Below are 13,413 nucleotides of genomic sequence, written 5' to 3' on the forward strand. Positions count from 1 at the left end.
CCATTTTGTTGTGATTGATATTGTTTTAAAAGGATGGAGTAATGTTTAGATGCCAGCACAGGCCTTGGTTGGGAGTGGAAGTATGGAATCAATATTGAATAGCAATATTATAAACATTTAAATGGTGGCTGTCATAAAAACTTGCCAGATTTATTCAAACATGCATTAAATATTGAAGAACACTAAAAATTATAATGAATATGTAATATGGTGCATATATTTAGCAAAATGCTCCTCTCTAGAGTTAATTTTTCTAGCTGACTAACGAGTTAATGGTCACTGGATATGGTTTTTCTGAGGTAAATGTGACGTTATATGACATTGTTTACTGACGTCTTTCCACGGTTCAAACACTGATGGAGTGATTCCATGTGACATGATACGGATCTCCATAAGTTGTACTCTATCTTTTAGTAGTCCATCTTTTATCTATCGAAGTCCATAGTAATCGATTGTCGAGTTCACGCGCGTGATCATAGGTAACTAAACCTATGCATGTGAACTCGACAATCGATTACTATGGGCTTCGACCGAAAACAGGATGTAAATACAGGTATGTGCGCTGGCTGAAATAATATCGTTTTTATTAATATCTTTCACATCTACTGCAGTCAGATTTACCCGCGATCACTCTGAAGGAATCACTCACATGGCTGGGCACTTGTAATGACACATCAAGGATGTTAAAGTCCCCGTGAACCGGAAGTTGCAAACGACTTTTCTCCAGTGCTGTGACGTATTTCCCAGTGAAAAGGAATATTGAACAGAGGGCAGGGTTTTACTCTAGTGCTCCTCCTCTCCATCTCTCGCTCATTACAGACTAACGATTTGAGGGGAGTGGTTAAGCGTTTCTCAACCCAAGCCGTCAAGCATACGTCATCAGAGAAGGTCCTCCAAGGCAGAGGGGAGGGGCATTTTCAGATTTTGATTAAAGATTACGAAGCCAAAACATTTTTTTCCGTGTTTTAACTTGCACGGATTAATTGTTCACCACAAGACTAGTAATATGCGCTAACAAAGTAAATAGGGTCCATTTTGATTTCAGTTGGACTTTAAGAGACTAAAAGCAGGTTTAAAACTTGCCCCATTGAAGTCAACAGGGTGCAAATTTTAAAAAGAGGATAACACAGTGTAGGCAACACCGATTTTTGTCGTTGTTCTCTGTATTGACAGCACTCCAAATTTACAAAAAAAATGAGCTCAATGTTAAAATTGACCGGAGTTCTCCTTTAATTCAGAAAAACAGAGTAGATTTTTTTTCCTCAAGTGAATGCAATATGCTTCTGTAGTAAGTCCCATCCTTAATCTTGTTAAAAAAACCTGATTATCTCTACTTAAATTTTGGGTCAATATACTTTGTCTTACAGTAAAAAGTGAAGTCAATTAGAAGCACTCACTTCCTGATGGCTGAGCGTACTGCGCAGACTCAAACTGAGCTTGACGACGTAGATGTGACGTGAGCAACCCGTCTGTCTTCTAGTAGCTGTGCCAAGAGAAATCAAAATCATTCCCTTCCGAAACTTGCAGAGACGGAGAGTGTGAGTAGGAGGTGTCCATGAGCTAGGAGCAGGAGAACTTTAACTAAGTATTCTGATTAATTATTTTGTAATTTTGCCTCCACGTCCCCCCGATTGCCCGCGAGCTTCTCCTCCTGTCCATACGGTAATCTCTCTACTGTGCGACAGAGAGTTGCGTGGTTATGACGCAATCGTTAGCCTATTTTTACAAAAACTGCTTCTATGGGGCCATAACGTAAGATACAAGGTAATGGAGCCTTTTATACATTGTTGTGTTTCTTTAGAAATAAATAATGGACAAATGGAGTCTTTAAACGCCTCAGATGTAAAGTTATTCGCTGTCAAAGTGAATGGGAGTCAGTGGAATGCTAACAGCGGGTGATGGCTTGCTAACCAATGGCGGCCCCCGGGGAAGGTACGCTTTCTGGCTGCTGGATTACCCCCTTAAGAAGAAAGAAAACAAAACTATAGAGAGGCTCTTGCTCATTTTCTGTATTTGTAGTTTCTATGAATGTTTTTTTGGTAGACTATCCCTTATCTATTGCCTTGTTTTACTTAGAATTTACTGTCTTATTTTTTTTTTTTTATATATATATATTTTTTTTTGTGCTTGATACATGTATCCCCTGTGCTTTTTGCTCAATAATTATAATAATAAAAAAAATTAAACAAAAATAAAAAAGAGGCTCTTGCGCTTCTCTCTTCTGCGCATGCCCAGGTGTAATGTTTCTTAAAGGGGCCACATTCAGTAAATCACATCTCCACTCTGTTATGGACCAAATCCACTATTATTATAATAATTAATAATGCACAATAATACGTATAATATATGGATTCAACAATATATTCACATTTACTCAATTACAGTTACAGTTTTTCTACATTTCTCCCTTATTATGTAATTGCATCCTAATTATAGTCTTCTTCTGAATACATGCATAGATGTACAGCAGTGGCGAGGCCAGAAACTTTAAAGTGAGCGGATCTTGGTGAAGTTGGACCTCAATGTTAAATGTGATTTATTGTCAGCCAACAGTTTCATGAAAACAGCTAAATCCATTTATAAATAAAATAGCCAGTGAACCGAATAAAAACAAAACACGAAGGTAAATAATCATAGGAGGTGTGTGTGTAAGGCTGGACAAGAGTTCTCACTCAAACCACTGCCAGCTGAAGCTTTTGATTGCTTTTAGAGAGAAAAACTGCTCATAACTGCTGGTCTAGGATCAGTTTTCTCCATAATAATATTGTACAGAGTTATGTACAGAAGGCGCATGCTCTTTCTCCCACACATACAGTACGGACACACACTCTCGCACAGAAATGCGTTGTCAGCGCTGCTCTGCCGATATTATCAGTAAAATAGTTTAGCAACTTAAAAGCTGCATGACATTTCTCACTAGCGGGGTAATATCAGCGCTGTTCTTGAAACAGATAAACGTACACTTTCGCTATTAGTAGAGATGATGCTGCCGAACACTGTCGAGAGAGACACAGAGGTAATTCATACACGCTTAATCTGAAAAAAAAACCTTGACAAATGTCTTGAGGTGTGGTAACCATATTATAAGTGGAATATTTGACTCCAGTCCATTGAATTATTCGAAAATAATGCACATCCAAGGTGTAACATTACCAACTAAGGTGTGCATTGTTTTCTAATAATTCAAAGGCCGGTCGTCAATTATTCCTTGCTTATACAGATACGTATCACCACTGCCCCACATCTTTTATTATCTGTCTTGAATAAAATCTGAGAGCTTTCTGTCCCTCCATTAACAGCGATGCAATAACCACTTTGCTGCTTCAAAAAAGTTCATAAAGAGATTGTAAAACTAATCCATATGCATCCAGCTGTTGCGTAACGTGGTGGTGGAAACGATAATAAAGGTCTTTAATGACAAAACCACACTTAACATTAATGAGAACAGACGAAGACTGAGGGAGAACACAGTGTCTAAATACACAGAGCAAACAAAAGGAACTTAATTAGATGATTAACAGGACACTGAGTGTATGAGATGATTAATTAGAAAGACAGTGGAGAACTGGGCCACAGATAACACATAGTAGAGATGAAATTAAAGCTGTAATTAAAAAGCAAATAAATCAAAGATGGCAACAAATGTGGGAAACAGGGAGTAAGGGTAGACATATGTATGCAATCCAACCAAAAGTGGGGGAAAAGAGGTACTCAGGTGGAAGTAGAAGGGAGGAAAACATTTTATCAAGACTTAGAATAGGACATACAGGACTTAATAAAACATTGAAATTATTGTCCAAGCATCCGACAGGACTCTGTGAATGGTGTGGAGAAAATGAAACAGTAGAACATGTTATCATGTATTGTGAAAGATATAAAGAGGATAGAGATAAATTATTTGAAGAGATTCTGAGGAAAGAGGAGACTGATATAACTTTGAGAAACATATTAAAACCAGAACAGGAAAATGATAATAGAGAAGCTTTATTTAAATATTTTGAGAAGAAAGGTTTAATTAATATGAATTGAAAGGGTTTTTATTTTTTATTTTATTTTTTAAGCCAGAGGAGCTGAACATGCAGCGCTGGCTGTAGCATAAGGTTTTAATATAGTGCAAGGATGGGGAGTGGGTAGTTGTTAGAGTCTCTGGATCAAGTTCACAGTAGGTGGCGGTAATGCGCGAAATCAATGCGAATCGCTAAAAGTGTTATGATGGTGCAAGGAGATGAACCCAAATGCAGACAGTATGCAAGTGAACTACGTTTATTACAGAAAAACAGGGAAAACAAAACCCACGAGGGGGCAAAACAAGACAGGATTGACTGTATAAGACTAACAAGACTTGACTAAGACTCAGACAGATAAATGAACAATAAACTAACAGCTAAGACAGGATCAACTCTTCTCAAGACTTTCAACAGGTTACTCACAGTTAGTGATGTTACGTCTGACACCGACGCTCCGAAGCTTGCTTCAAACTCGAACGGTCCTTGCAATGAACCACTGCTTCGGAGCTTGTATCATTACGTCACTAGTCACGTGAAAATGACTTCTGAAGCAAACACACTGGTTCACTCCTGTAGTAAACCACCTGACTGCTTTGACAGCCCAATCCAGTGTTGACAGGTTTGAAACCTGGCGGCTGTATTTCTTATAAAAGTGAAGGTAAAAAAAAACTATAGAAACCATTACAGAAATTCTATTGGATTTAATGGTTTTCATGGAAATTTTATTGGCTGTAATGGGAATTATAGTGGTCTCTGTGGGTCTACTGATATGTGTTGTGTTGTATTGGTGGGGGCATTAAATCCTAATAGAATATGTCCCTAACACACTACAAAAAAGAATTATGTAGTGGTTTAAATGGTAAAAGACAATGGTTCCTATTTTAATATAAACCATTAGAATTTCTGTGATGGTTTCCAACTTTTTTTTAAGCTGGTCTGATCTTCTGTCCTTGTCTAAAGAAATAATTACACACACACATCATGCTTAATGTTTTATTATCAAGGTGAACACATGAAATTCATCAGTATCTGTAAAATTCACCTACATAAATGAGTTTCACAGCACTAACACTGTTTCAGCTTTGATCGCCTCGGTAAAAACACGTAATAAACGGGGCGTTACTTGCATTTTATGGTTGTCAGCTTTTTTGCATTACATTTACTTCACCAGGAGATGGTGCTGCAATTTCTATCTGAATGAAGCTTCGAGTAATGAACCATTTTCGACACAATTGTATCAGAAAGCAATAATGCTTCGAAACGCTTCATTTGGCCATCACTACTCACAGTAGGTATCACATTGATTGAATGACAACTTGTATCATGTAACAAGTAACAATGAACCGGCACAAGACAGCAAACACAAGGGGATTAAATAGGGAGAAACTAATGAGGGAAACAGGTGACAAGGGTAAAGCAATGATGACTAAACGAGGATAACAAGGGGGCGGGGCAAGGAACGAGACAACACAAGCACATGGCCAGCAAAAGGCCATGTGTGTGAACATAAAACTTGGGTCTGTCATGATTCTGCCTCAAGACAAGAGAAAATCAAGAACAAGATGGCAGAATCATGACAAAAAGAAAAGGAAGAAGAAGAACTGGGTCATAGAACTAAACCAAAAACACTATGAAACATGGGCAACAGATCATACATGTAACACCAGCGGTTTAGTCAAACATTTTCTGAAAAGACAGGGTTGCTTTATATGATGAACATTTTGAAATTAGACTCTCAGATTTAATTTAAAAAAATATTTTTTTATTTGTGTTTGGAAGATGAACAAAAGTCTTACAGGTTTGGAACGACACGAGGTTGAGTAATTAATGAGGCTGAACTTTCCCTTAAAGTCTTTCTAGTTAACCAAGCATTTAGATCATCTAATCTAGATGATATAGTACTCTAATGAAAAACTCCATATTTATTCTAGTTATTTTAATGAATAAAGTTTTAAATGAGGCTATTTTTCTTACAAGACCACACTGCTTCACTTCAGAAGGCCTTTATTAACCCCCGCAGAGCCGTGTGGATGCACTATGATGGACTTCAAAACATAAACAAAACATTTTCTCTCAGAATGTATTTGACATGAAAATGAATGTTGATCATTTGAAACATTTTTTTCATATGAGTGTGAAGGCTTGATAAATGTTTAAATGTCTTCTCACACTGAGTACAGTATTACGGCTTCTCTCCAGTATGAATTCGCTCATGTAGTTTCAGGTGTCCAGAATAAATGAATCTCTTGTCACAGTATGAGCACTTGTATCTTCTTTCTTTAGTATGAGTTCTTTGGTGCCGTCTCAGATGGGCAGCTCTAGTAAAGCCTTTCCCACATTTAAAGCACACATGATCTTTCTCTCCATTATGTGTTGTCTGGTGCAGTTTAAAACTGCTCGGTCGTGAAAAACTCTTTCCACAGAGAGAACACACATAAGGCTTCTCATCTGAATGAACTATCAGGTGTTGTTTTAGAATTGATGACGAATTAAAATATTTACCACACTGATCACAGTTAAATGGCTTTTCTCCAGAGTGATGGAGCAGATGAGCACTGAGACCTGATGCATCTTTGAAACTCTTCTCACACTGAGTACAGTAGTACGGCTTCTCTCCAGTATGAACTCGCTCGTGTGATTTCAGGTGTCCAGAATGAATGAAGCTCTTGTCACAATATGAGCACTTGTAAGGTTTTTCTCCAGTGTGATATCTTTGGTGCCGTTCCAGATATTCAGCTGCAATAAAGCTCTTCCCACATTTAAAGCACACGTGATCTTTCACTCCATTATGTGTTTTCTGGTGCAGTTTAAAACTGTTCAGTCGTGAAAAACTCTTTCCACAGAGAGAACACACATAAGGCCTCTCATCTGAATGAACTATCATGTGTTGTTTAAGATTTGATGACGAATTAAAATCTTTACCACACTGATCACAGCTAAATGGTTTTTCTACAGAGTGACGGAGCCGATGAATACTGAGACTTGATGCTTGAGTAAAACTCTTTCCACACTGAGTGCATGTATACGGTTTCTCTCCAGTGTGAATTTTTATGTGTTTATTAAGGTTTCCTTTATTCTGGAAACTCTTTCCACACTGAGAGCAGGAGTGCAGCTTTTTGGCTTTTGTTCCTTGAGTTTGTAAGTCACAGTGTTTCTTCACGTCATTTAGTTTCTGTCTTTGCTCCGTCACTTCCATCTGGTCTAAAATAAACATATTAATCAGTTAGAATCAGTTCAATGAGGTTAAATGTGAGAATTAAAAACACTTAGCAAGCAGAAAACAAGACACCTGTCTGTATAAAGTCTCTTTAATGTACAAAGTTCGGTTCTGTCATTCACTTGTTAATGCGATTAAAACTGGGTTATGATCATTTAGACGCATTTCTCTATCATTTGTCATCCATATTTCAGCGCTACTAAAGCAGTCAACAATGAAGAATCAAGAATGGACACCAACCTATTTGTTCCTCAGTATCTTCATGTTTTATTCTGGATGGTTCTGGATCACTCATGTCTTCAATCTCCTCTTTAATAAACTCCATCTTTAACAGTCACACAGATTTCAGCTGCTACTCCTGGAGTTTGTCCTTCTCTTGTAGGATGATGGGAATATTCCCAGTATTTATTGGTGAATTGTTGTGTGAGGGGCTTCACTGCAGGTGTGAACTGTGATCACTGTGTGATACTGACGCCCACAGGACCAGATCTGGAAAAATCTAAGATAAGTTACTGAATTTATACTGGATTACTTTAACAGCAAAACACATATGGTGCCTTTGATTTGGTTCAAATATAAAGCATTTTGATGGTTACATATTAGTAGCATATAAAACAACTGTAGGTTGATCATTTTTATTTAACCCAGGATATAATAAGGATGAAATGTGGCACAGGTTCTATTACTCAATTACTATCTAAACTAATCAGAAATATAACATAAGACGACAGAAATCAACCGTCGATTAAGGGACTGAGAATGATGCACAAAAGGAAATAATCTAACACTTGACCATCAAAATGTGTATAACAAGTACTACACAATATGATGATAATTTAAATGTATTTTCAGAATAATTAATTAATAATATATTGCTCTTATTTAATTTAATTTCATATATTGCCATTAACAGTTGAACAAAAGCTTTCTTATTTAGTGAATTGTTGTGAGGGACACCAGATTTGCCAAATTCAAGGTTACTGAGTTTATACTGAAATACTGTAATCTTTACACTTCTTAAATTAAATGACCATATGTGCTTGATTTTAGAAATATAGAGCATTTTGATGTGGTTATATATTAGTAGCATTTAAAACGGCTCTATATGAAGGTTGTTCATTTTTATGTGACTCCAGATTTTATAAGAATGAAACAAGTCACAGGTTAAATTCTTCAATTAATATATGAATTAAACAGGAATCTAACAAAGATAACAGAAATCATGCACAATATATACAGACTGAATAGTGGCTGATCAAAAATAATGACTAAATTTAATTATCTGTACGTTACACTACGAACAATGTACATTTAGACAACACAAACATATATTCTTACATGATAAATATAACTGGAAATATACGACATCAGAAGAAAATATTCCACATTTGTCCTTCATTCACGATCGTTAACAGCGTCACTTTCAGCCTTAACTGGTTAAAGTGTCAGCGCTCGTCTCGTCTCTCACGCGCTTCTCTCTTTTTTATTGCATTAACAAGGACAGTAATATAACATACACTTACAGAGGATCCCAACGTGTTCGACTGTTACATTCATAATAGCGTCTAAGGAAACAACAAAAAGAAAGAGAGAGAGAGAGAAGAAACAATAGACAGTAAAAGAAATGGACCCAGCGACCCCATAGATTTCTTCTTCTTCTTCTATGGATTTATTGGCGGGTCGCATACCAACTTTATGCTGCATACCGCCGCCACCTGTTCTGGCTTGTGAAGTGATTTCAGTCTAGAATGTATGTTAAAATATGTCTATATTCTATTCCTAAGACCACTATGCTTAATGAATTTTATAACTGACCTTTCAATTCCTTAGTTTTGTGTTTAATAATATATGTTGTTGATTGTAAATTCTTTGCATCCCATTCCCTGTAGCTCTCTTATTAACTCATTCCTTTCCTGTTCATACCAGGGACAAAATAATAACATATGCTCAACTGTTTCCTTTACTTGGCATATTTCGCATAATCCTGTACCATGTTTCCCTATAATATGAAGTGTAGAATTAAGTTTTGTATGTCCCATCCTTAGCCTTGTTAAAATAACCTGATCATCTCTACTTAAATTGTGGGTCAATACACGTTGTCTTACAGTATTAAGTATATTATAAAAATGTCTTCCTGTTTTACATTCATTCCAATTTCTTTGCCATTTCTGGTTGCAAGCTTCTTAATGATAGGCTACTTTTTCCTTCCATCCTACTTAATGCAAATGTAATAGTAGGGATGTTCAGTTTAAGTGATTCTTTAGCCATTTTATCAGATCTTTAATTTCCTGGTATATCAGCATGTGCTGGTACCCAAACATACTTAATTATTGTTCCAGCTTGCCATAATCTATACATACTATTCAATATTTCTATATAGATATCATATCTAACTGTTTGATATGTTTGTAGGCTTATAAGTGATGCCATTGAATCTGAACAAATCACAACTTTATTTGGCATCACTTCTGCCATCTGAATTGCCACCAATTCTGCGGTATACACTGAAGTCCCATCTGTTAATCTCCCATATTTTTCTGTTTTAAATTCTGGAACATAAAATGCTGATCCAGTACGACCCATCTCTGGATTTCTTGATCCATCTGTGTATATTGGAAGAAATGCATAATAAACTGTTCTGATATATTCAATTCTTAATGTAAATTTGCGACCCCATAGATTTCAACGGAGAAAAGTGAAGTCAATTAGAAACTCTTACTTCCTGGGGGTCGAGCGTACTGCGCAGACTCACACTGAGCTTGACGACGTAGATGTGACGTGAGCAACCCGTCTGTCTTCTAGTAGCTGTGCCAAGAGAAATCTGAATCATTCCCTTCCGAAACTTGCAGAGACGGAGAGTGTGAGTAGGATGTGTCCATGAGCTGGAGCAGGAGAACTTTTGCTAAGTATTCTGATTAATTATTTTGTCATTTTGCCTCCACGTCCCCCCGATTGCCCGCGAGCTTCTCCTCCTGTCCATACGGTCATTTCTCTAGAGAGTCGAGTGGTTATGACGCAATCGTTAGCCTATTTTAATCGTTAGCCTATTAAACAAAAACTGCTTCTACGGGGCCATAACGTAAGATACAAGGTAATGGAGCCTTTTATACATTGTCGTGTTTCTTTAGAAATAAATAATGGACAAATGGAGTCTTTAAACGCCTCAGATGTAAAGTTATTCGCTGTCAAAGTGAATGGGAGTCAATGGCGGCCCCCGGGAAGGTACGCTTTCTGGCTGCTGGATTACCCCCTTAAGAAGAAAGAAAACAAAACTATAGAGAGGCTCTTGCTCATTTTCTGTATTTGTAGTTTCTATGAATGTTTTGTGAATTGTTATTATTTTTTTGGTAGACTATCCCTTATCTATTGCCTTGCTTTACTTTGAATTTACTGTCTAATTATTATTTTTATTTTTTTGTGCTTGATACATGTATCCCCTGTGCTTTTTGTTCAATAAAAAAAATAATAATAAAAAGAGGCTCTTGCGCTTCTCTCTTCTGCGCATGCTCAGGTGTAATGTTTCTTAAAGGGGTCACATTCAGTAAATCACATCTCCATTCTGTTATGGACCAAATCCACTATTATAATAATTAATAATGCACAATAATACATATAATATATGGATTCAACAATATATTCACATTTACTCAATTACCGTTACAGTTTTTCTACATTTCTCCCTTTTGTAGCCTAATTATAGTCTTCTTCTGAATACATGCATAGATGTACAGCAGTGGCGAGGCCAGAAACTTTAAAGTGAGCGGATCTTGGTGAAGTTGGACCTCAATGTTAAATGTGATTTATTGTCAGCCAACAGTTTCATGAAAACAACAAAATCCATTTATAAATAAAACAGCCAGTGAACAGAATAAGAACAAAACACGAAGGTAAATAATCATAGGAGGTGTGTGTGTAAGGCTGGACAAGAGTTCTCACTCAAACCACTGCCAGCTGAAGCTTTTGATTGCTTTTAGAGAGACAAACTGCTCATAACTGCTGATTTAGGATCAGTTTTCTACATAATAATAGTATATTGGCGGTTGCCTCAACCACATGACCTCACCATAATTAATGAGGTGAAAACAGGGAACTAGACCGTATTCAGAGCAGCGCCATGACAGGTATGAAAGCGAGGCTGTGAAGGATAGACTTACCGTGTTTTAAATGTCATCCAATGTAAAAAGCTTTATAAAACTCCTAGATTATTGTAAGGGGATAATACAGTTAAAGACCCAGAACCAGATATGATGAATGAAGACCTGGAGTCAATACAGTCAAATGAAGAAATGTCACTGAAGATAGTTTGTAGTTTCATCAGGCAGAAGGAGTTCGTAGGCCGCTCTGTTACAGTTACAAAAATCACAGCAATTACACCTTCACAAAGATCTAAGCTACGTCCTTGATTCAGCCCAGCTAACAGGGAACGTTCCCATAACTTTCACTAATGTTATGTAAATGTTAGTAAAAAACTTTTCCTGAAATAATGTTTCTGGAACGTTCTGGAATAGAGTTAAAATACATTCTCGTAACATTGAGAGAAAAACGTTCTTAGAACAAATTTTTTAGAACGTCCTTGTGATGTTATTTGTTCTTGACTGATGTTCTCATAATGTTGAGCGAAAACGTTCTTATAACAGCAAATGATTAGTTCGTCACTCGAGTCTCGAGTTCTGGTTCGGCCGGGTCTTTATATCGGCTATATATATGAAATACATTTATGAAATGCACTTTCTGTAAAGCTGCTTTGAAACAATATGTATCCAAACAAATGTGAAAGTCTCTTGGTTTGGCGTAGTGCAAAAATGTCTGTATAGTGCAACAATCACTCGGGAACTACTCTCAACGGAACGGAGTCGGGAACTACTCTCACTGGAACGGACTCGGGAACTTCTCTCACTGGAACGGACTCGGGAACTTCTCTCACCGGAACGGACTCTGGAACGGACTCGGGAACTACTCTCACTGGAACGGACTCGGGAACTACTCTCACTGGAACGGACTCGGGAACTACTCTCACTGGAACGGACTCGGGAACTACTCTCACTGGAACGGAGTCGGGAACTACTCTCACTGGAACGGACTCGGGAACTTCTCTCACTGGAACGGACTCGGGAACTTCTCTCACCGGAACGGACTCGGGAACTACTCTCACCGGAACGGAGTCGGGAACTACTCTCACTGGAACGGACTCGGGAACTTCTCTCACTGGAACGGACTCGGGAACTTCTCTCACCGGAACGGACTCGGGAACTACTCTCACTGGAACGGACTCTGGAACGGACTCGGGAACTACTCTCACTGGAACGGACTCGGGAACTACTCTCACTGGAACGGACTCGGGAATTCTCTCACTGGAACGGACTCGGGAACTTCTCTCACCGGAACGGACTCGGGAACTACTCTCACTGAAACGGACTCTGGAACGGACTCGGGAACTACTCTCACTGGAACGGACTCGGGAACTACTCTCACTGGAACGGACTCGGGAACTTCTCTCACTGGAACGGACTCGGGAACTTCTCTCACTGGAACGGACTCGGGAACTTCTCTCACCGGAACGGACTCGGGAACTACTCTCACTGGAACGGACTCTGGAACGGACTCTGGAACTACTCTCACTGGAACGGACTCGGGAACTACTCTCACTGGAACGGACTCGGGAATTCTCTCACTGGAACGGACTCGGGAACTTCTCTCACCGGAACGGACTCGGGAACTACTCTCACTGGAACGGACTCGGGAACTACTCTCACTGGAACGGACTCGGGAACTACTCTCACTGGAACGGACTCGGGAACTTCTCTCACTGGAACGGACTCGGGAACTTCTCTCACCGGAACGGACTCGGGAACTACTCTCACTGGAACGGACTCTGGAACGGACTCGGGAACTTCTCTCACTGGAACGGAGTCGGGAACTACTCTCACTGGAACGGACACGGGAACTTCTCTCACTGGAACGTACTCTGGAACTACTCTCACGGGAACGGACTCGGGAACTACTCTCACTGGAACGTACTCTGGAACTACTCTCACGGGAACGGACTCGGGAACTACTCTCACTGGAACGTACTCTGGAACTACTCTCACGGGAACGGACTCGGGAACTACTCTCACTGGAACGGACTCTGGAACGGACTCGGGAACTACTCTCACTGGAACAGACTCGGGAATCTGCTCTCTCTCTGTG

General features: G+C 38.7%; 1 protein-coding gene across 3 annotated transcripts; it reads right to left on the minus strand.

Annotated features, from left to right (window-relative positions):
* Positions 1 to 5,994: 5,994 nt before the first annotated feature.
* Positions 5,995 to 8,891, minus strand: LOC311296704 (uncharacterized protein). 3 transcript variants are annotated; one of them, XM_084418575.1, is made up of 3 exons: positions 8,748 to 8,891; positions 7,465 to 7,713; positions 5,995 to 7,208 (listed from the first exon to the last, which is right to left on the minus strand). In XM_084418575.1, exons 2-3 carry the CDS (start codon positions 7,547 to 7,549, stop codon positions 6,190 to 6,192), a joined length of 1,104 nt encoding a protein of 367 aa, XP_084274701.1. In that variant the 5' UTR covers positions 7,550 to 7,713; positions 8,748 to 8,891; the 3' UTR covers positions 5,995 to 6,189. The 3 variants fall into 3 exon arrangements, with proteins under 3 accessions (XP_084274701.1, XP_084274702.1, XP_084274700.1); XM_084418576.1 differs by having other exon boundaries at positions 8,742 to 8,889; XM_084418574.1 differs by having other exon boundaries at positions 8,563 to 8,889.
* Between the last annotated feature and the right edge of the window lie 4,522 nt (positions 8,892 to 13,413).

This window comes from Rutilus rutilus, assembly GCF_951802725.1.
Source record: "Rutilus rutilus genome assembly, chromosome: 9".
Lineage (NCBI taxonomy): Eukaryota > Metazoa > Chordata > Actinopteri > Cypriniformes > Leuciscidae > Rutilus > Rutilus rutilus.

Coding starts and splice junctions, on each gene's coding strand:
- LOC311296704 (XM_084418575.1), bottom strand. CDS start 7,549: ATGGAGTTTATTAAAGAGGAGATTGAAGACATGAGTGATCCAGAACCA. Junction 7,209..7,464: donor AGATACTGAGGAACAAATAG/GTTGGTGTCCAT, acceptor TGTTTATTTTAG/ACCAGATGGAAGTGACGGAG.